Source organism: Daphnia magna, linkage group LG10 (genome assembly GCF_020631705.1).
Source record: "Daphnia magna isolate NIES linkage group LG10, ASM2063170v1.1, whole genome shotgun sequence".
NCBI lineage: Eukaryota > Metazoa > Arthropoda > Branchiopoda > Diplostraca > Daphniidae > Daphnia > Daphnia magna.
Window position 1 is genome coordinate 4,951,808 of NC_059191.1, and position 23,936 is coordinate 4,975,743.

General features: G+C 42.4%; 2 protein-coding genes and 1 long non-coding RNA gene across 3 annotated transcripts; 2 read left to right on the plus strand and 1 right to left on the minus strand.

Moving 5' to 3' along the window:
* The first annotated feature begins 14,609 nt into the window (after positions 1 to 14,609).
* Positions 14,610 to 16,560, plus strand: LOC123477110. The gene is made up of 3 exons (XM_045180529.1): positions 14,610 to 14,618; positions 14,964 to 15,635; positions 15,748 to 16,560. The coding sequence occupies exons 1-3, from the start codon at positions 14,610 to 14,612 to the stop codon at positions 16,558 to 16,560; spliced, it is 1,494 nt and encodes a 497-aa protein (XP_045036464.1).
* A 4,177-nt stretch (positions 16,561 to 20,737) lies between these two features.
* On the plus strand, positions 20,738 to 21,314 carry LOC116935110. The gene is made up of 2 exons (XR_004401144.2): positions 20,738 to 20,831; positions 20,898 to 21,314. It is a non-coding gene; the product is annotated as an uncharacterized LOC116935110 (long non-coding RNA).
* A 1,247-nt stretch (positions 21,315 to 22,561) lies between these two features.
* Positions 22,562 to 23,485, minus strand: LOC123476818. The gene is made up of 4 exons (XM_045179562.1): positions 23,324 to 23,485; positions 23,067 to 23,262; positions 22,759 to 22,993; positions 22,562 to 22,700 (listed from the first exon to the last, which is right to left on the minus strand). The coding sequence occupies exons 1-4, from the start codon at positions 23,474 to 23,476 to the stop codon at positions 22,646 to 22,648; spliced, it is 639 nt and encodes a 212-aa protein (XP_045035497.1). The 5' UTR covers positions 23,477 to 23,485; the 3' UTR covers positions 22,562 to 22,645.
* Positions 23,486 to 23,936: the final 451 nt, after the last annotated feature.

Sequence of the window (23,936 nt, forward strand, 5' to 3'; positions counted from 1 at the left end):
ATAGCCTTTCCCCGACTTTTTTCTCAAATTCTCCGTTTTTCATATTTTGCTCGCAGCAAAAAATATTGAAATCATGGCAACCGTCTCGCATTTGCAGTCAAAACAAACAAAAAAAAATTGCATGCTTTTTTTGTTTGTATTGTGCAATGAAAAACAATGCCATCTAGCGCTCACAAGGAATTTTTATTTTTTGAGCTACCGGGGGGGTTCCTTTTTGTGGAGGATACTGTACTCCAAATACTATACGTGTCGGCAAGTAGTATTGTTCCCCGTTTTCCTCCTATTATTCCCTCACGCTTGTACGCCCGCGCTACCACGGTAAAATCAAATTACTTTGTCTCGAATATCACGCTCAGTTTCCCTATTGGACTCGCTTTCATGTATCCTTACCCGTTTTGTAAACCTTTTGCCTCAGCTTAGTAATACATTATCATCATTGTGGGTAAATACGCCTCTGAGTTTATTTACACAACAAATTGTCTTAATTCGTAAAGCCATTCACCCGAGAGGGAGAATGCTTTACATAATGGTGGCAGCGATTTTTCGAACTCAACCACAATGATTGATGGTGTTATTACTGGCGGCCCTAAACTTTTGCGTTCTCCTATAATAAAACCCATTGTCCCCAAAACCACTGCTATCCCAGATAAATTTCAAGGAGGTAAAGCGTCGGAGAAAACAATTGAGGCTGTTAAAAAATCTGCGTCACCCATTTTTAAACCCAAAGAAAATCAAAATGACGCGCAGTTAAAGAAACTTAGAACGAATGTGGCGTATGTGGCTGTCCCAGGGTTAGATAACATTAACTCTAGAAAACCCCGCGCTAAGAAGATTACTAAGGTAACATCCGTGTCACAATCAACTTCCCTTTTAGCTAAGTTTACGTCAAAATTTTCACCCGTTAATCCTACTCCCAAATCTACGTCAAAAACCAGCTTTCTCTCGAGCACAATTTTAAGTTTTTTCAAGAGGAAGAACACAAATAATGGAAAAACAGTTGACACTGAGTCTTCACCACCTATACCACGAGATCACGAAGAATAAGGAGAAGATTTTCCAGATTCAGACGAGCAGGTTGCCATTCCTAATACTAGCCATCAGGAGCCTGAAGGAGAGAGAAGCGGATTTCCAGTCGAACGACCCGAAGATCCGGACCCAACTAATCTGGTTGCTAAAGGACATCCAATTGACATATCTTTATCTGAACAACCGGCAGATAACGGAGTGGAAGAAACCAACGTCTCTTCTGAAATATTTGACGGCGATTCTAGAGGTGAAACTCACCATACGGGCGAAGAAGACGAAGAAAACGGAACAGCAGGCGTCCGAACTAACGGCAATTTTCACGACATATGCGAGGCAGTTTCTGACCTTCCTCTTCGGACAGATTTACAACATCAACGACTTAAGGAAACTAACTCAAACGAAAAACAAGATCGTTTGTGCTATATTTCCGAATGTGCGGATCACGGGAAGCGACGTAAGAGAACTTACCTCCCACCTAATTCTGGAACTGAAAGAGTTTTCATTCCATTTGGAACATCTACTACTAACCCACCAACAAACGTTTCTGGCGGAAATTCACAACCTTGTCCTATACCTAAAAAACCTTCAGTTACTTACGCTATTGGAACCACTGACCCCAGAGATAAAATCACTTCTGACAAAACTGGACAACTTCCCAGCAGTCATCAGACCAAACAACGTGCAGTTGACGGAGAACATCAAACAAACGCTAAGCCAAACCAAAACAAACTTGAGACAGTTGTTACCATTGAATACCTCAAGCCGACCGAACCAAGCACTACAGCAGTCGAGACCCAGACGACGTCCGAGGCCATCACGAAACAGAGACTAACGTCACATCCAGCAATAACTCAATCGGTACCCAAATCGACAACACCCGTTCTTGGAACAACAGTCGTATCAGCCACAAAAAATTTTTTGGAATCTGGAACAATTCCAGTGAGCATTCCAGAACTCGTTCAGAATCCGCAAAAGAGAAATTTAACCTCCCAATTTCCAAATCCAAATAGCAAAATGACATACTCTCTTTCCCACACTTGAGCAGCTACTGTTAAAGATCTGGATGATTTCCAAAACAATCAACATACATTCTCTCGTTTGCAATTACTTCCTTCTTTTTCTGCAAGCCCAATTAACCGTTTTGACTCTTGGCTGGAATCTTTTGAAAGTATTGTAGATGGATCTGGATGGTCAAACGAAAAAATAATTCAGATGTTACGTGCAAAATTTACTGATCGAGCATTTTCAGTTATCCAAGCCCTTTTAAAAGAAAATCCAGACGACTATGCTTCCATTAAGGAATCCTTGCTTGATCACTTTCATGGTGATGAAAATGCTGATTTATATCTTAAAAAGTTTAATAGAGCAAAACGTAAGCCAGGAGAGAAAATGATAGGCGGTGAAATAGGACCAAAACAAAATAGGACTGGAGTAATATGACTGGAAATTTTCAGTCCTATTTCTCCTGTTTAGGACTGGGAGAATTAGGACTTCTTTTTAAACACATTTTGAACACTCCTATTTCTCCTTTGACCAGTCCTATTTCTCATTGGATAAAAGGCTATTTCGCTTGACTTTATCTTACATCTTCAAGGACAATGAGCCTCCAAACTGGTAGCCAAAATGGGGATGGTAAGAGGGCAAAATGGTAGAAGAGCGTTGGCCTTATATGCCTATGCCCTTGAAAATGACCGTTGACAAAATTACAACGCTTACTTCGCTTACATGCTAAGAATTCCTTATCCTATTTAATTTTTTTTGCAGAATATTAACCTTCATTTTTGACTGAATACAGTTCATTTAACAAATAATTCAATTTAATAAATCTAAATGATGTTAAACTTTTTCTATTGTAAATTTTTCGTACATCTTGCAACACAGAGGGGGATGCGGGGGGATGATTCGTATCTTGGAATCTCAGCCCCTTTGTTGAATCATCCCCCTCCCTAGAAGGGTGAGGACCACACCCATCGTAGCCCCTCTATGATGCAAGTCGTAAGAAGAATAAATAACAACCAAAGTAAAATCGCTCTCACATTTATGAAATGATTAATTTTTTGATAAATGAACTATATATTGTAAAAAAATTCGGTTAAAGTACTGAAAAAATTTTTTTTTTATCATAACGAGTTTAAAAGCAGCAAGTGAATTAAGCGCTGAAATTTTATCAACGTTAATTTTCAATGACAGAAGGATATAAGCCAACCCGCTTTTAAATCTAACATTTCCCCTCCCATCTTACCTACCGGTTTGGAGGCTAATTGTCCAGAAATATGAATGTGTAGGCAAAAAAATAGGCCTAACCCTAAGGAGAAATAAGACTGGTTAAAGGAGAAATAGGACTGTTCAAAATGTGTTTAAAAATCAGTCCTATTTCTCTCAGTCCTACTTCTACAGGAGAAATAGGACTGGAAATTATCAATCCTATTTCGTTTCGGTCCTATTTCACCGGCTACCTGATTGGTTGGTGGTAGGTTGGTGGATTTAGGGACCCTTCTGTGCCGCGGGTTTTCGTTTTTGGGTGAAATTTTATTACAGTTGGATTCTCCATGTAAAACTGTATGGAATAGGGTATTTTTTGTGATGAAAGGTTGGTTTGTTAATTTTTAATTTTTGTTTGTTTAAAAACGACGAGTGTGGCTGTCGTTTGTCATTTGTTTTTGATGCTGTCATGGAGAGAAGTGGAAAACGTCAGGTTTTTCGGTTATTCTATTCGATCAGCGTTTTTAAATTAGATGGAAAATAAAATAAATTCAACAAAAATTCAGAAAACTTCTGACCTAGAGAGAGGGTAAATGGCGAGCGAAGCGAGAGGTCGCATTTTCAACTTGGCAACCCACCGACGGTTCAGCCCACGCAGCCCCACATAAATCTAGACCGACACCCAGTGACGTTTTTTATATATTACCTTATTCCAGTTCTTTGAATACAGCTTCGCTAGCAGCGATTTATAGGATCTCTCTTACTTTTGCGACAGAAACTGCATAAAGTCTGACTTGTACGTTCCAACGGAAGATTTGTCTCGGATGTTGATTTTAGATAGATGCAGCTTCATATTTTTCCACGCATGAATCCAACAGCGGAACATTGGAATGTTGGACCAGGTTCGGAAAACAGCATTTGTAATACCTTTTTCTGCATCAGTCACAATTATCACTTTGCTTGATTCAGATATCTGTGGAATTAGTTCTGCTATTCGCGAAAAGAAAAATTAGTGAATACACGATTGTCGCCCATTTCGAACGTTGTATCATATGACAGGCACATTGTTGGTAATTCATTCCGGTCAATAATTTCTTGAAAATCTGAGAGTGTTTCTAAAGATAAATTTATTCGTTAACTTCGGAAGTTATTAAAAGAGAGTAGTACACTTATCTTTTCTAAAGCAGGTAACGATTTGATGTGGAGTTATGGTAATGGGGATAAATTCCGTTTCATAGGCAATCTCGATTAGGTGATAAATTTGGTCATCAGTTAAATGCGCTTTGACGCGTGCTGAATGTACAGCATTTAGCACTTTTTTAAAATCTTGCAGTACATCAATATTTTGTCGCTGGTCGTCCACATTTTTCTCCGCAGCCTCCAACAACTTTTTTGAGTAAAACTTTTTCGGACGTTGTTCCTTTTCCAATTTTAGTTTTTGCAGTTCTGAGTCTTTGGTTCGAGTAAATGCCGTAGTCTTTTTTTAGTTTCCGTGGGGAAACATTTGGGCATCGGATTCGTCACCAAAATATCGTATTAGCACTCGACGGGGGAATTTGGAGCACTCTATTGCGCGTCTTTGAAACGAGTCAATTGAAACGTTTTCTTTCTTTATCTGTGATTTAAAGAATATTTCTTGCACGGTAATCCTGACTTACTGGTAACACTGAGTGTGGCAACTTGAATCCAACAATAACCGTCACTTCGCCAATCTGTTTTGTTTAACAAGTCTGGTGACCATTCAAATATATATTCAAAACCCCCTTTTGGTAAAACAGGTACTTCGGTATGAATCGGAACACCTGATTCTGGTTCAAACAACTTCAACATATCTTACAAGTTTTCCTTACTTGAGATCCTACTAGTATTAGCCATTATTTCACCAATAACAAAAGGTCACAAGTTTGCAAAAAAAAAACACCAAACAAGACCACACACGAGAACGTAGTGCGTTTTAATATTTAAAACGTTTTAACGTTCCATATACGAGAGCAAAATCACTAGCTCACGAATCAGAAAATCATGATGTCACACACAAACAACAAGGCATATATTCGACGAACTGTAAGCAATATCTGCTCGACTGAGTCCTCGCGTGGTCCACTGTTTCCCCTTCTCTAAAACATCTGTCTCTCTAGGGGATTACCATCTCATCTCCCCCAAAATAAAAAAACACATTTTTAGAAAACGAACCCTTCGAAGTAATAGCTCAAATTGATAGATTCCTTATTTTATTTATCATTTCTTACATTTTCAAACAAGTATAGGCAAACAACTATAATATTAAGTAACAGACCACATTTTCTCACAAAAATTCAAATATGAAAGTTAAACTCCATAGAAAATTTTGTGGAAGGTCATCTTCTATATTTTAGACGAAACCCAATAGCCTAAAATCTGGAATGTCCATACTTGAATTCCATAGTTTTCTTTGGACTTCCATATTTTATACTTCCATTATGGAAGTTCCAATTCCAGAGTTTAGTAACACCTTTTCTACGCTAATACCTTTTAAACACTCGTAGTACGTGTTTTGGCGAGCCATTGGAGTGAAATTGGATATCGCAACGCAGCCAAAGTCCGGCAGCAGCAAGGCTTTCGTACTCCAAGGTAGGAGGCAGTTCCCTGGCATCCGTGGTGGCCACGAGGAACAAATCTTTGATAAAAAAATCGTCTTTTTCCTCCTTGGAAGCTGAACAAGAAAACTTTAATCGTGCTTTATACTGCTCAGTATTCACTTTACACAATGAAAACAAACTTGTACCTTTTGGTGGGACAGGAGTTTTGTTGAATTTTCTCATCAAGGTTTTCATTTCACTTTTCGGCGATGTAAAGTAATGGCGTCTGCGGTCAAACTTCTTTTTCGATTTTCTGTTGGAGCTGTCACTCTCTGATGAATCTGACGATTGTGACGTCGACGGGGTAAAAGACGATTCATAATGACTATGGCGACAGGTAGCAGTCTTTTTCCTTTTCTTCTTGTTTTTCTTGATTTTCCTGAACTGCGGCTTCTTCAGCGCCTTCCCTTTAGCTGCAGTCAGACTCTTTTCCTTTCCGCCATAAGAAAAATCAGTAGTAGACTCAGTGGACGATGGCAGGATCAAAGTTGCCTTTTCCAGTTGGTCAGAGTGTAATTCTTTGATCGGAACGCCGGCCTTAGCGGAAGGGCCCACGGTTAGTGCCTGCGGCACTTTAGCTTGGCATGTTGATAACTTTACGTGATCAATTAGGGCCATAAAGTCGTAATCCGTACGAATGTTTAAGTCAACTTGTGCACGACCTCCACTAATGAAGGTAACACTTCGACACAGCGGGCACTTGATGGATGAGTCTAGTACATCATCTACCAGATTCTGAATTCAAAATATTTGTTATTCCGAATTTTTTTTTTTAAGTTCACGCCCTATGATGCAAACTATGAGGTCACAAATGGGGCGGATAAAGTTCAACAACCCCGTCAACTAGACTTAATCTATTCCGTAAACCTTTATTACTAATAAAAAGTGAAACATCTTATCGGATTATATCATTGATATCTAGTTCTAATTAAATTTGACAACACCTATTCGTTTTAGGACACTAGAAATTTTTTTCTTCTTCAAATGTCTTCATAATGCACTGCGGCATACATACAAATTAAGAAAAAATAGGAACACGAAAATGGGAAAAACTTGAATGTATTGTAACAGTATGTTGTATTGACGGTTCACAAGACTAAGACTGCCTGCTGATACACGACCACGGGGGACTATATATGGGGGGGGGGAACACTGACGTCACACGTCCGGTAGCATTGCATACTGGATCACATAACGTGGTCATTGACCACGTGACATCCCCCCTCTAGCTGCATTCGTCCCCGAATGCATTACTTAAAAAACAAACATTACAAAAAAGATATACCGAAAGAAAACCGGGAACATTGGTACATGATATAGGCCACATGACACCCCCAAAAAAAAACATCATCCTTTTTTTTCGGCGGTACTCTATCGCCGCGCACGTCGCTTCTTAGCTTCTTCTTCTACGAACTCCTCCACTATCCGTAGGCGTTCCCGAAGGTCGGCCCTATTAACGTCTCCTTTTCTCCCGCGGCACCACTGGATGCTGAACACAGCCACACTGGCCATAAACAACGCTGCTCCCACACCCCATAGCTCGAATGGGTATGTATGATGTTCCGCCGCTCGTTTTTCCCTCTCCGAGTCGTCTACTGAGTCGTCTACCGACCGCAGTTGAGTAGGTGGGAAAAGTTCTCCCATCCGCGGTCCTAGTAGTCCTAGCAGAAGGAGAAGAGCCCCCACTGCCACCTGCGGCATTTGTCCGTATCGTACCGGTGGCATCCGGACTCGTGTCGATCGACGCACCTGATCGTCCACCCCCAGCCAAAAATCTGAGACAATTAATTGTACAAGTTTACAATGAATCGCATACTAGTATAATTAATGATATATTAGCCTGATTTTATCATACTAGTTTGTATTAAGTATGATCATAAAGTAACAATATGCAATTTAATACATGCTTTTAAAACAGAAGCAATTAATTATGCTAGTTTTCAATAAATCGCATACTATCAAAATTAATTATTTGTTACTTTAAAAACTGGTAATAAAATGTGATAAAAAAGTAATATTATGCAGTTTGATACAAGGCGGAGGCAATTATTGCTTAATGTATATATTATTAGAAGTCAATTATTATGAGTTATATTATAGTTTTCAATAGATTGTGTTTCACACCGATGAAACAAAAGTTAACATAGTGCATAGATGTGATTAGTGCGTAAAATTTCGGAAAATTATTATATGACTGTTAAAAAGGATATAATTCTTTCGGGGTTAGCAACCCAGGAATAATGAGAAAAAGCAAAATTTTTACATTTTCCCAAATTTTTGGGGGTGTTTATACCATTCATTATATTATCAAATAATATCCCATAATTTTTATGGACTTGTGAACGCCTGAACCGAATAAACGAGATTATACCCCGAATATTTTATGGACTTGGAAAGTTGGGAAGAACCAATTTTTCAGGGTATTTTTATTTTGTTTAGCCACTTCTATTCCAAGTATCCGCATAAATACGAAAGTTTAACTTTATAATGTCGATTTATCTGTTTCAAATTATTATGTTAATTCAATTAAGTTAAGTTATCATTATAAATTTCACAAAATCAATTTTTATGAATCGTTGATGTTCGAAAACCAAATTCTATCACGTAAAATCAAATGTTTCCAAATATTAAAAAAATCTCCAAAATTTTTCTATCACCTAAAGCACTTGAATCGAATTTGGATAGATATTTCTTGAGTCAATTACTATCGAAGGTGGCACAGTTTGTAGCACGTACGGCTACCGATATATAGTTCCGTAGTTCGATACGCATTGAGTACAATTCTTCCATGTTTCAATTTATTATTTTACTTATGCTAGTATACCACAAGTGGGACACAATTCATTATTCTTTTTATCTAAAAATTATATTTTAGACTTTAGTATGATTCAATACATAATTTATATCGTCCTAAAGTGTGCCAATATAAACACAATATTAAAACATGCATTTAATTGTGTCGGATTTTTTCCTGGGCCCTTTCATTTCGAGCTTCTTGCACCTCCTCGTCCAGGGGTATAGTCTCTCTAGTTTCAGCCTCTCGGTCACGGATGTCCTTTCCCCTGGTCTCTATTGTCTGCCCTGCTTCCGTACACAGTCCTAGTTGGTCTCCGGGCCACGAAAAATAGTCGCCATATTCCACTAACACTTCTCGGATCTTTTCTCTGTCGGTCGGCATTAATCCTTCTCCAATCCTGCTGTCAAATTTGTGCTCCCGACGCGCTTTCTTCCCTCCCTCTGCTGTCGCGACGGCTACTGGCGTGCTCGTGCGAAAAATATAGCTAGCCGTCCCCTCCACTTACTAGCGACAACCGTGTAATTCTTAAGCATAATGAAAAACAGCTAGCTACAAGGAGAATCCTAACAATTTGAGTTTATCCCATAAAGAAACAAGGTAACAACTAGGTTGCGGGTAGCTCGAAGAAAAAACTCTTACCGATTTTTACTCGTCGAATGGTTGTTTATCGACACTGATGCATTAGCTTTCAGAAAACCCCTATGTTGTGCGCATTGAACTACCTTGCACATTTTAGCTACAGAAAATAGTTGTTCGTGACTTGTATATGAACAACATATGTATAACTACCATGTTAATTACATAAAATTTTCTTGCTCTTTTCTTGTTCGTATTTTTTCCATAACCAATATTTAATTAATAACCATTCATAGAATTATTATTAACCGTGGTTTGAAGAATTAATATAACATAAAACCCATTCCCAAAATGAAGATATTTTAATTCAGATTTTTACTTTTTATTGTATTTAATGCTCGCAAGTATACATAAGATTAAACATTCAGTATTAGCAAACAGGTTTAAGATCCAAATTAATCACTTTCAAAGTGATTTACCAATGCGGTAATTAGATAAGTATCTGTTAACACATTATTCATCGCCAAAACACATGCTTTCATTAATTTAATTAAATTCAGTACAAAATCATTTTTTAAAAAAGATCACAATTTTTATTCATCACTAATCACGATTTTCTATTTTGTCTGCTATACAAGCTTGTCATATTGTTTTCCCCAGCAATAAGTCTTATTATTACAAACAATACGTAAATTTTCACATCAAAATTTCACAGAAATTTATTTAATGTTTTTAATATAGTTTATTCTGAATTCACTTTTATCAAAATTAAAGTTATGAATTTTTCCCATTTGTTATATTAAATGCAACCTTGTGGCAGCAGAAAATAGCGCCAAAAAACTCTCATCACATATTAAAGTCTGCTAAGTTTTGGCCTATGCGAGGTATGTATATGGTTCATCTTCGGTATTTTTTTTTATAATTTGATGTTTATCAGCATTTTACTCATTATTGTCAAAAATTGTTGCTCTTGATCGAGAAAGGTAATTCAAGGCGTCATTATATTGGCAATTATTAGTCAAGAACACTGTGTAATGTTTTATTTCTTAGAAATGGAGAAATCGTCAAAGCATGCTTCACTTCCATTGGTTTTCTTCGAATTCTCAGATAATTTTAATAACTTTGTTTTTGGTGTTGGAACACTAAGTTCCATTTTTAAACCTCCCCTTCCAGACAGTTTGAGTGAAAGTGTTCTTGTGGTGCATTCTTGGATCTCAGACAACGAACAACTCACTATTTGGTATAAAACTTCTACCTTTTTATCCATTAAGAGATGTTCAAACTTTTTTACTTATCGTTTTAGGTGGCACAAAAGAACTAAGAACAATTGGAATGACAAAATCTATGGAAGTAATTCAACTGAGGGGCCGGATGATGAATTTAGATCTAATCGACCACTCATGTTATCTGGTAAGTTCAAAGTCTTGTTCGTCCTTGTATCCCTGGTATTTTTTTGGACTATTATTACTGTGTCATTAATTCTAATTTCAACTAACTGTCATTTATCATCTTCCACAGCTTTTGGTCTGATTGTAAACTTGATTTATTTATTATTCCAGTTTCGGCGTTTTAATAACCTGCCTCTTTTTTATAACCGTTAGCTTTTATTGTTCGTCGTTGATATTATGTATACTGCCTCCGGCGTCTCTACTTACGGCTAATTTTCTTTGTGACTTATTTAATTAAGTCATATATGAAAGAGTTTTTGTATGCGCAATAACAAACTCATGTGCAATAAACAGAAATAAAAATGAATCTTTATTTTCGATTAGTGATTTTTTATCATTATTAATTAACTGTTCTATGTAGGTTAAAATTAAGTATTTTAAATGCTGTTGTTTAGCTAGCTTAAAAGTAGGTTTTTTCATAAAACCAAGAAACTAGCTTTATTATTAAATACTCGATTTCACCAAGTAAAAATCTTGCTCGTAGGGGTGCAAAGCTAGCACGCAAAAAACATGCTATTGCCACTTGACACCAACCTTTTTTACCAACTAGCTACTAGCTAGTTTTTAACTACATTTTTCGCACGGGTGTCTCCCTCCTTGATTTCGGTCACTCGCTCGATTATTCCTAACACCGTCCCCTCTTCGATCCATTGTTTGTGGTCCGATAAGTGGGTTATCGCCATCTGTCCGATTGTTCCCACGCCGCTAACTAGTACCCTACCCGTCGACACCCTTTTCGTCGTCTGCAATGCTTGGGATGGTTCCACCAGTGCACCTTCGCCAAACCCATTCAAATCTAGTGGTTGAGTTGCGACCACTTTCCTCGATCGGGGTGGGACCCCGCATCCATTCTGGACTACTAGTTTCGGTGCTTCCTCCGTCATCTCTTCCACCGGTGCTCCCATGGCAGTGTCTCCAATGAAGATCTCCGGTAGCGCCCCAATCTTCATCCGCGTTCCAAGTTTTTCCAACATGTCCTTCCCCAGAAGTAAGTCGATGTCGCCGTCCAGAACCAAAGCCTCCCCCTCGACGGTCATCCTCCCATCTGATACTGACAGCATTGCGGCTCCTCCCGGTTGAATCTCCTTGCCGTCAACTGATACTAGACGATTTGCGCGTCATGGTGTCACTGTTATCCCTAGTTCACTTACTAATTTGGGCGAACACACGGACACTCCCGCCCCTGTATCTATCACGGCAGCCACCCGTTTTCTCCAGCACCACACATCCAGTACTACCATCCTCTGGATGTTGATTTTCAGAATTGGCCATGCTAGCACCTCCGGGTCTACATGCTGTGTCCCTACTAGACCAATTACTTGCCTACCCTCTCCAGCGAATCGCACCTGCCGTTGCTGTTGTGGTGCCCCTCCTTCTCGCTGGGAGCTCGGGCAGTCACGACGTATGTGTCCTATTCCTTCACACCCGTAGCATACGACCTGTCCGTCCGGCGTCCGACCCCTCAGGCCTCCCTGACCGTTTGTTCTTGTTGGACACTCTCTCCCGATGTGTCCCTCCGTCTTACATCTGCTGCAGATAGGTTCCCCATCCGAAGTCCATTTCAGTATCGATCGGTTATCCGACCGATACTGTTGATTCTCCGCTCTTTCTCCTTGCTGTGCGGCTGGCCCTGATGCGTTCTTTAATGCAACGGCTCCCATCAGTCCCTCTAGCAATTTTTCTATTCGATCCATTCTCTCACTTCCCACCGTTGGTGTTTGTTTTCTGACCACGCCCATCGCCCATTCCTCGTGTCTTGCTCGGGAAGTCATTTCCTGATACCGCTTAATTTCTTGAAGGAATTCGTCACATGAGTTGAGTTTCAAACTCCAGAGTTTCTCTAGTAAACTTGGCTTGAGTCCTCTCCATAGGTGCGCCAATTTCGTAGCTTCGGACATAATCGGGTCTACTCTGCGGCATAAATCCAGGAATTCGTAAAAATACTCGATCGTGGATTCCTCGATTCCTTGTTTGCGTTCTCTCATTTTCGCTTCATTGAATCGATTCTGATTGACTGGCTTGAATTGCTCCAACAGCTGTGTTTTAACTCCTGGTACAATTGGCGGTCCTGCAACATCCTCTTATTCGGCTGCTAGTTGTTCCGTGGCCTCTTTGTATGAGTACCACTTCTGCGCTGCCCCGGAAAGCGACAGCTCCACGTGGTCGCGAAGTTCTTCATCTCCCCATCGATTATATCTCCCGATTCTTTCGTATCGATGCATCCACTGCACGACGTCTTCCCCCTCCTTCCCCCCAAAGGTGGGTAGGGATTGGAATTTTATCTGTGCGGCCATCGCGTGCCTTGCGCCCACTTGCTGTTGAGCTGCTCTGAATCCCCGGATGTAGCTACTGAAATTCGATGATCTTCTTCTCAAATCCGTGAAATCCCACTCTGGCTGCTCTTCTCCGTGTTCTCCCGATCCTTCTTCCTCTTCGGCGTCCTCCCACCGCTCAGTTTCCTCCTCACTGAATGTGAGATGATACTCCTGCCGAACGGATGCCGGTCGCTGCTCCTGTTGGGGTTCGTTAGCCCCGTCCTCTATTTCTCCTCGCTCTTCCGTTCCGCTTTCCCTCAACTACCCCGTGCCACGAACCGTCCCCGAGCGTCTCGGATTCTCTCCCCCGCTCCTTACGTCCTCCTCTCCTATCATCTACTTCCCGCAATCCTCGCACCGCCTGTTTCTTGCCGAACTCTTCGGCTCCCGGTTCACTTCTCCGCTTCTTGCCAACAACTTTGGCTCACGGTTCACTTCTCCGATTCTTGCCGAAAACTTCGGCTCACGGTTCACTGCCCCGATTCTTGCCGAACACTTCGGCTCACGGTCACTTCTCCGCTTCTTGCCGAACTGTTCGGCTCACGGTTCACTACCCCGATTCTTGCCGAACTCTTCGGCTCACGGTTCACTGCCCCGATTCTTGCCGACCACTTCGGCTCACGGTTTCCGCTATCCACGTTCCCTCGATGTACCCGTCTGCCCCGCCTTAGCCCTTTTCACCGTTTTCCCCCCGGCGTCTCTCCTTCGTTATGCTTCCCCCGATTGCCCTACGGTCGGAGCCGTGACCCCGTACCCCAACAATTTAAGGTGCTAAAACCAGTTGGGTCGTCGACTCTCAGGGGTCCCTGACAGCCACCGCCTCCGCAGCACAGAATCGAAGAGAAACACAACCACAAAAGAGACTTACCGGAGGTTCTGCATCTCCACAATGTAACAGTATGTTGTATTGATGGTTCACAAGACTAAGACTGCCTGCTGATACACGACCACGGGGGACTATATATGGGGGAAACACTGACGTCACACGTCCGGTAGCATTGCATACTGGATCACATAACGTGGTTATTGACCACGTGACAGTATTTTTCACGAAAAAAACTGTGAAAAAGAAATCCCACACAGAAAAAACAAAGACGAGAACACACGCAGGATCGGATTGATCGTCAAATCACACCACACAATTTTACCCTTCTGATTACAAGACAGGTGTTCCATCCATTACGTGCATTCCATTGGTATGAAGGGAATTGAACGCTCAGCTGGAGATAACTTGTATAGTTTTAATGAAAGTGCTGGATCAGGTGAATTTCAAAACCGCAATAGCCACCCCTGCGCGTTGTGTATTTTGTTCCAGCTTACAACAGAAATTTCTGTAAAATTTCTCGGACGCAACAGCTCTTTCGCATTGTCGTATAAACAGGACGAGCCATGCCACCATGCGGAAATCCGATCAATGCGAATGAAAGAGAAATAGGATGGATGCTTCTGCTACTTGCGCCTTTTACCGACAGGCACACTGTAACGGCCTACCATCCAGTTTTTGTACTGCTGGTAGCCAGCGTCTTGAGCGCCTGCTAATTCCAAGAAGAAAGGAAGCAAGCCCAAGGACTGAAGACTTAAAGGCAGCGAAAAAGACGAGTCTTCTGATGATGACAGGGTTTCGAAGATGCAGGAGGTATACCAGCAGCCAAAACAAGAGGAAGAAGGTTGAAGGGGGAGTAGGAAAAAAAAGTAGGAAAAAAAACCAAAAAAATTCGGATCGAGAAGTTGAAGCGATTCCAGCAATTCATTGCAACTGTTATATTTAATTAACTCAAATAATTATATTAATTTAATTAACTATTATATTTCTTCGTTTCTTCAACGGCTTCAACCACGTCAACTGCCGAATACATTTTTCATCAATCCCGATGAGTTGGGACTTAGAAAAATTTTCAACTTTTTTCGACTTTTCCGATCTTTCTCATTTCTTGTTGTGAAGTTTCTTTGACTTCTTGCCTGTGCCGAATTTCGATGGAAGACGCCGAGCGAACGAGCTTTGGTAGCGAAGGAGAAAGGCGTCTGCTTTAACTGTCTTGGAGGAAAACATCGTAGTGTTGACTGTCGTTCGAAACCGGCCTGCGAATCGTCAGGCTGCCGTGCTCGTCATCATTCACTGTTGCATGGTGCGGAAAGAGTTTTTCCCGAGAAAAACGGACAACGCCATATTCCGCCTTCCATCGGGGGCCAAGATTACGCTCAAGGACCTCAAACGCTTGCGATCGCTCACCGCCTTTCGTCCGATGTTCTCTTGGCCGTGGTTCCCGTACGACTTCGAGCTGGATGCCGGACTTTGGACTTTTTCGCTCTTCTTGATACTGGCAGCCAAGCTACCCTTTTGCGTGAAGACGCGGCCCAGGCACTCGGCCTGAAAGGACGACCCCGAAAAGTTCGTTTCGGGACCTTCTATGGGAAAGATCCGGTAGTCGACACTCATCTAGTCGATTTCGCTGTTTCGTCGCTGGGGGGTGACCATGACTGTCAAGTGTCCGACGCCTTCGTGGTACCTCATCTTAATGTTGGTCAGCGCAAAATGACCGATGTTCTCGCCTCCTTCGAGTATCTTCGTGGTCTCAACTTTCCCGCACGGAATGCTACCGAAGTTCAAGTTTTGATCGGCATGGACGTCCAAGACGCTCACCTGAACCTGGAAGTTCGTCGGCAACCAATTGTAGTCCAAGGGCCTAATTCTGTGCTCACCCCGTTTGGCTGGTGCGTCGTCGGGAGAACCTTTTCGTTGCCCACTGCACAAACCCCAATTGCAGGAGAATGGGGTTGCAAGTGTAAATTTCGTTAAGTTGGGAACGGTCCAACAGCTGGAAGAGTCCGTCGAAAGGTTCTGGAAGACTCAATTTCTACCAGTTCGTGAGGCCCCGAAGACTTTTATGTCCGCGCTCGACCGGGTCGCCCTCGAACAACTCGAATCGGCCATTCGTCACACGGGAACGCGTTATGAGGTTTGTTTGCCTGTTCGCCCAGATTGCCCTGAGTTGCCCGACAACAGGGAGTTTGCACGCCGGAAATTTTTCGCCTTGGAGAGAAGACTTCTTTCAAACGATGATCTTCGCCGAGCAATCGTGGAGCAGATGCAGGAAGTGTTCAGCAACGGACACGCCGTTAAAGTCACGTCGCCGGCCCCAGGTTCGAAAGTCTGGTTCCTACCGTATCATCCGGTTCGTCATCCCAGTAAACCAAACAAGTTTCGTCTCGTCTACGACGCCGCGGCCCATTTCAAGGGAACGGCCATTAATGACATACTGCTAAAAGGTCCTGATCTTACCACGCAGTTGCTCGCCGTGTTGCTTCACTTTCGTGAAAGAAGAATTGGGGTTACAGCGGACATTGCGAGAATGTTCTACCAGGTTCTTGTTCGCGAATCTGATCGTCCGATGTTTTGCTTCGTATGGCGTGATCCTGGGACGGAAGAAGATCTTCAGGAGTTCGAGATGACGGTGCATCTTCGGTGCTGTCTCTTCACCCACGGCCTGCAGTTTCGCCCTACAACGCCTCGAAAAGGATGCGCCTGTCCACCTTCAAGAAGTCGCGAGCCGTATCCGTTCCGACTTTTATGTGGATAATTTATTATCGTCGTTCGATGAAATGGAAGAAGGAGCGTCCGCAAGCAAGAAGCTCATTGAATTGCTCAACACTGGTGGTTTCAAACTCGTTCAATTCCTAAGCTCTTCGCGTCCACTGCTGGATCGACTTCCGTCATCATCTCGCCTTGTTCCTGAGGTCGATCTGGATTTTGACGACTTGCCGACCGAGCGGACACTTGGTTATTTGTGGAACTGCGAGCGAGACGAGTTTGTTTTTCGTTTCCGGCGGACGGAAGAAGCACACGCAAAATGATCGATATTGGCTGCAATTTCCAGCATCTATGACCCGCTGGGCCTCCTAGCACTGGTAGTTCTTGTGGCAAAAATCATCCTTCAGGATATCTGGCGGCTTAAAGGTGGCTGGGACGAAATCCTGCCCGCCGAGATCCTGAACCGTTGGGGTCGTTTCGTCGAGCGCTTGCCTTTGCTAGAGCTGTTAAACATTCCACGAAACTTCTTATCGCGCCCCTGGTCTGCCTACCAGTCGTTCCAGTTACATGCCTTCTCGGACGCTTCGAAAGACGGGTTTGGCGTTGTCGTTTACCTAAGATCCGAACTAGTCGACAAGATTGAAGTTTCATTCACGATGGCGAAGGTTAGAGTTGCCCCATTCCATCAGCTATCTATCCCGAAGATGGAGCTTCAAGGTGCCTTGTTAGCAGTCCGGCTAGCAAATTACTTGTTGAAACAAATGACTCTACCCATAACTGCCGTATTTTTCTGGGTTGACGCGATGACAGTCCTTCGTTGGATTATCGCAAGCCATCGCCGTTATAACGTTTTCGTCGCAAACCGAATCGCTTAAATCCTGGATTCTACTACTCCTCAGCAGTGGCGACACGTCCCTGGCGTCCTCAACCCAGCAGACGAATGCAGTCGTGGCCTTTGTCCGTCCGAACTCGACTCGAATCATCGCTGGTACCGTGGACCTGAATTTCTCGCTCTGCCCCCCGAACAATGGCCAGCCCAGGTTCCAGCGACTGAAATAATCGAAGCCGAAGATGATTCTGTTGGCTGTTTACTTATCGTTGCCTCTAACGGGCCGTTAGACGATCTCGTGGCTCGAGTGGACAATCTACACCGCCTGGTGCGCATCTTCGCCTGGGTCGAAAGATTCATTTCCAATAGACGGACCCTCGTACACCAAAATCGGGCTAAAGAAAAGGCTGTCCTGAGTGGCAACCCCGAAGACTTGCAAACAGGACCCAGCGAGCTGAAAACGGGCCGGCGGCAAAGCGCGGACGAGTTAAAAGCAGCCCGTCACCTTCTGATTCGCGTTTCGCAATGCGTTTCATTTCCCGATGAATTGCGGATGTTGCAGCGAGCAAAACCTATTCGCCCCGAATCCAGGTTGCGGAAACTTGCTGCCTACCTTGACTGCACCGGAATTATTCGTGTCGGTGGTCGCCTCGAAAATGCCCCTATCAGCCACGAAGCTCGTCATCCAGCCGTTCTCGACCCGAAGCACCCGCTTACCAAGCTGTTTATCCGCTATGCGCATTTTTCTGTTGCTCACGGAAGAGCCGACAGAACGCTCGCCGAAGTCCGTGCCCGTTATTGAGTGTTGAAAGGGCGTGAAGCGACAAAATCAGTCATCACGGCCTGCCTTTATTACTCCCGTATGCGTGCCCGCCCGTTTCAGCCTATAATGGCCCCGCTTCCGTCAGAACGTGTCCAACCGTTCAACCCGCCGTTCACCAGCACCGGTGTGGACTACCTTGGCCCATTCTTCATTTCGATTGGTCGTCGCACGGAAAATCGCTGGATCGCCCTTTTCACCTGCCTCTCCACCCGCGCTATTCACCTCGAGATTGCCCCGTCGCTGGACGTTGACTCGTTCTTGATGGCGTTTACCTGTTTCGTCAGTCGGCGGGGTTCCCCGGTTGACGTTTTTAGCGACAACGGGACGAATTTGAGGGCTGGAGAACGTGAGCTGCGTGAGGCGGTCGCCCGCTTAAACGACGTAAGAATCGCCGACCAACTCGCCCAAAAGGAAATTCGCTGGCACTTCTCTCCCCCTGCAGCACCGCATTTTGGGGGCGTGTGGGAACGTCTTGTCCGTTCGTGCAAAGATGCCCTACGAGCGATCCTTGGCCAGCAGACTGTTAAGGACGAAACTTTTGCTACGGTGGTTATCGAAGTGGAAGCTCTACTCAACAATCGTCCGTTAACCGATCTAGGAGCGGATCCCAAAGAGTTTCAGCCATTAACCCCGAATCATTTCCTGTTGGGGCGACCCAATCCCCACTTGCCGGCCAACGTCATTGATCCCGACATCAAGTGCTTTCGTCGCCGGTGGTTCCACGCGCAACGACTCGTAGACCAGGTGTGGAACCGATGGTTGCGCGAATATTTGCCAACGTTAACCACGCGCAGCAAGTGGACTCAGTCGCAGAGAAACTTAGAAGCCAACGACATGGTGCTAATGGTTGACCTGAAGTCGCCGCGCGGGCATTGGCCGATCTGGCGTGTTGTAAAAACGTTGCCTGGACCTGATGGGGTAGTGCGTGCAGCTGAAGTCATTACGAAGTCCGGCAAGACCTATACCCGCCCGGCTACAAGTTTATGTCGCTTCGAAGCCTGTAATGCTGCTTAAATTTTTCCGCAGCAGGGCCGGCTGTGTTACCGAGTTGCCATGGCAACTCGGCCGGGCTTCGCGCGCACCTTCAATTACCCCCCCCCCTTTTTTTTATCTATTGTTTATCTTAATTCGCGCATCTTTATTCCTTTGTTTTTGCTTAAGCGATCGGATGACGTGTATTAACGAGGCAGTCACATTTTTGCCGTTCGAGCGTCTCGTCGCCATTTTTCGTCATCTCCCGTTTGGCAGTCCCTTTTTTCCAATACAGTATTTTTTACCTACCCCATTCGTTCTAGTTCGTTTTATCGTATCGCCCTTTCGTTCGTCATTTCGCTTTTCGTTTGTAACAGCAACATTTGGCTTTAAAATTTGTTAAGAAAACTGAAACGTAAAGATTGCCTCAATTTTACTATTTCAACTAGTCCTACCGATAGCCCACCATGAATGATTGACATTGTTATAGGTAACATACTAGATGTTCCAGGCTTCTTTTCTTATACATGAAGACAAAAAAAAAATTGGGTTGAAGACGAGAGATGGAAGCTACTGCTTCTGCAAATAAAAGGAATTAGTACTGATCCTTGTAAATGGTGTATACAGTCTAATCTTGCCTGGGTATTGCATGCATGCAGCAATCAGTGCTGCGTTTTTTTGCTGCCTTCTTCCCTACTGAATTTGGGACTGGAAGGTTTAACGGGTAACTGAAAGCTTTGGTTTAGGCTAATTACCCAAAGGTGATTGTTCATCAGGTTCCAGCGGAAGTGCTGGATTTTGTGGATTGCAAAGATGCAACAGCCGCCACTGAGTATGGACTTCCAGCTAGCAATGGAACTCCCTATCACTGAACCATCAATAAAGCTACTGATCCTGAAAATAAAAGAAATTAGTCCTCATCATGAAAATGCTGTACGTAGTCTATCCTTGCCTGTGCAATTGCAGCGATCATGTTGCCTTCTTCCTTGCTAAATTTAGGGCTGCAAGGCTATGAGAGCGACACTAATCTTTGATTGAGGAGGGACACTGAACTTCAATGAAAGTGCTGGAACTGGTCAATTGCAATGTTGGGAAAGCCACATTCCACCTTGCAATGGGAATTTATGTAACTGGACCTTGGTGAAACTACTGCACCTGCAAATAAATGAAATGAGTCCTGTTCCACACTTGTAAATGGTGTACGCAGTCTATCCTTACCAATGCATTCAGCATGCTGCCTTCTTTTTGTTGTTGGCTTCATCTAACTCTCTGTGCGTTTTTCAATGCAGGGGTTTGCGACTGGCTAGAAACTAGTATGAATGATGGGCAATATCCGACGCTTAATGACCATGCTACTGACTAAATGAGCGTTCAGTGATTTATTGACCACTGCGTAACTGTTAACCGACTACTTGATCGAACGGTCGGAAAACCAATCGGAATAGCAATCGATTTCCCCTATACAATACTTTAGGGCTCCTCCTCCTTTGCGGCGAGGTCTATTCTGACTCCCTCATTAAAGTGCTCATTTTGACCGCTAGATGTCGTTACTAGTATACCATAAAAGGCGGAAAAAAATGAAAAAATGGACATAATCGCCGACGACAGTAGTCCATAAAAAAATGGGTCATTTGGCGTTCCGTAGGTTGCCGTCAAGGACTTAGTCATTTGGACTCTCTTCTAGCAGTTATTGGAGGTATCACATTTGATATGAAATTTTTGATATTGGTTTAGTCTTGTAATATTTTTTCGTTTATTGCAGTTTGCATTAGGGGATATGGAGCTGAAAGTAAGATAGAATGTAGCACCAGTAGGGTGATCGAACTTATACAAAATGCCAGGAAGTTATCATCTCAAGTATACCGAAAGTCAAACAAATTTTCTGATTTGGAAGCAAAAACTTCTGCCAAGACGTCTGTGTCTGTAAGTTGACCAGATAAACATTTTTGTGATGTAGTCGGCAACTTAGAAGAAAAAATTTCCTCTTTGTCTGATGCAGTCGAAAAATTTGTCCCTCAAATTCCCGAATAAGTTGTTCTTTAATTGGATGTTGAATTGACGTTATTTCAAATTTACAACTCAGTTTTGTTTAATTCTTTTGTACTTTGATTTTTTTTAAAATTTGTAACAAACTTTGTCTCGCGACTCATTGTTGTCTCAATAAATTTCCATCATACAGTCGAAATATTTCGCGTATATTCGTTTATTTTGCGTTTCAATAAAGGGTACGATATTGGTATATCGTGCGTCATTCGAACTAATATTTTAAGAAGTTTATACGAACAGAATAGTTTGCAGATTACACTCTCGTATGGTATTAGTAAACCAAGTAAATCAGTAAACCAAACTGAAAAAAATCCACTTGATATTACCCGTGAAGAATTTTTGCGATCAACAATGCAGTTGAAAACCATTCAAATTGCAATTTTTTGTGGATGAATGCGTTTCTTAAGTGTTCATAAAAGCGATTAATGTGCGCCGAAAACGCTATCTTTACGCCAAATGGCCGTTTATGTGTTAGATATTGGTACATTTTTTTCAAAAGGATATATGCGTTCAAAAATGAATTTAAAATGCATTTAATCTGCGACTGTATTTTAAATGGAAGTAATCTGGCCAGATTTTCAATTTACCATTTCCTTACCCAACCTTATATATTTAAATGAATAGAGAAAGCTGTTTTCTATTGAATAAGAATTGAGATAAACAAATATAAACAGAAAACCATTTGCTGAATTTATTTGTTAAGGAATGAAAACTAAACACGATGTCACTGCTTTAACGAAAAACATTAATTCAACATTCAGGCAAATTGCAATTTTAAATTAGGCTTGTGTGTCAGAATACACTTCCAGAGATTTTAGAATCTGATTCACTCGTGATTCAATTTCTGATATAGTCTGCACATCAACCCTTGGGCGTTCACCTTCGCCACCGACATCTTCGTCATTTGCTTCGTCGTCGGTATTCAGATATTTCTGGTATTGAGCTGCGTGGAACCTACGCGCAGTTTGCACTGCTGTAATAATCTTGCTGATGTTTGTTTGCTTCTTATGAGTTTCCAAAATGGCCATGACAACAACTGCAAAAAAAAGGTTTGACTTTGGGCTGAGCTGGACACGAATAGAGCTGCGCTCGATTCGATGATCGGAGTAAGTAAGAACAGATGGTCGATCGCTTTGGCAAGGCATAAATAGCCTTCGTTTAGTCGCTAGAAGAAAAAAAACAGTCAAACCATAATGTCACTGCTAAACGTTAAAAAATTTCTGATGAAACCTTACCTCCCATATCTTCAAGTTGGTTCTCTCCAACACCTGCCAACTGGGTCACTTTAAAAGGTGATTTGCTAGTAGTTCGATCATAATTTACCGATGATGAAGATCAGGTTAGTTGAGGTGAAATGGCATCTGGCGTGGAAGACTTTGAGGGGGAGGGATAGACACTAAAACTTCCAGATGTTGAGGGCAAATCTTGGAAATGTGAAAGACCCGGGTCTGGGGTCTACTTCCATTAGTCCCTAATGGAAGTATCCATTTGAGCAAGACGGGTTTTCTTCTTAAGATACCTAATGTAATGAAACTCATGTGATTAAGACTAAAAGAATTAAATCAAACTATTCTTACCTTTTACTTACTGCAGCAACCCTTTCAGTTGCAGACATAGTGCTCCATCCTGGCTGTTTTTGCTTTGACAATAAGTTTTTGGCAGCTAAGGATTCTGCTCGTTCAACAGCAATGCTTGCTGCATTGGTGATTGAAATGTGGTCGAGAACATCAACTGTTTCTCCTGTGATGTCCAATGTAGGTTCTTGATTAGGAACTACTTTTGTTTTTGGCACATGAAGTGCATCGGGGGATCATACAATACAAATTTAAAAAATTTAAATGAAAATGTATCGTACTTTGTATACAAAACAAAATTTAATACTTACTTGCTTTCCAGCCACAGAATAGTTTCTCGATGATACTCCTTAAGCCTCCACCATTTCCATCATCCCAACCAGTGCTGTCCCTGAAGTTTTCTGCATCTGGCCCAATAAACCAAAAATTGTTTGGTTGCCTTTTCTGTGTGGGCTTAGTGTAAAACAGAAAACCCTGGGTACTTCCGTCCCTCCATGAGCTGAAGAGCTGGGAAAACAAAAGAATATAAGTTTATTTGTCTTTTGTTGTAAGGGAAAACACTGAATACCTTCGTTCTGGCGTCAGCTAGCACGTTGTTTATTCCCGAAGGAGAAGTAGCTGTCCGCGAATTACGTCGTCTTTGATTTCCTAAATTCCCGTAGCTCAGAGTTAAAGGTGTCTGACTATTTAAAACCTCTAAGTACGCCTCATGTCCAGACATTTTTAGGACCAAAACAAAAAAAAAGTTTACCCAGGCCATCTAGCGGTGGCTGATGAAAGTTTTTGCATATTGTTTATTTGGAACGTAATTTGAATTGCCAAATTGCCCCCCATAATGCATGCTATTTACAATGTGTTAATTGAAACCATAAATAATGCAATTTTACATCAGCTTTCGAACGGAAAATAGTTCTTGGGCCGCGAAAAATTTTAGCGCCGTGGTTGCTTTGTTTTTTTCTCCCCCTTCCTTTTAAATTTGAAGATGTGTCCGTTGTATGATTTTAAATCGCATTGCAAATGCGTTCACTTGAATGGATTTGGATCTTGGGCGCTAAAATTCTTCACGGGTAGTATCTACTGGCCTAGTTTTATAAAGTACGCTATACGAAATACAGACGAATATATTTTTGCTTCTGAGCTGACAAACACAATCGGTTATACGCGTAAAAAAAAAGTATGTA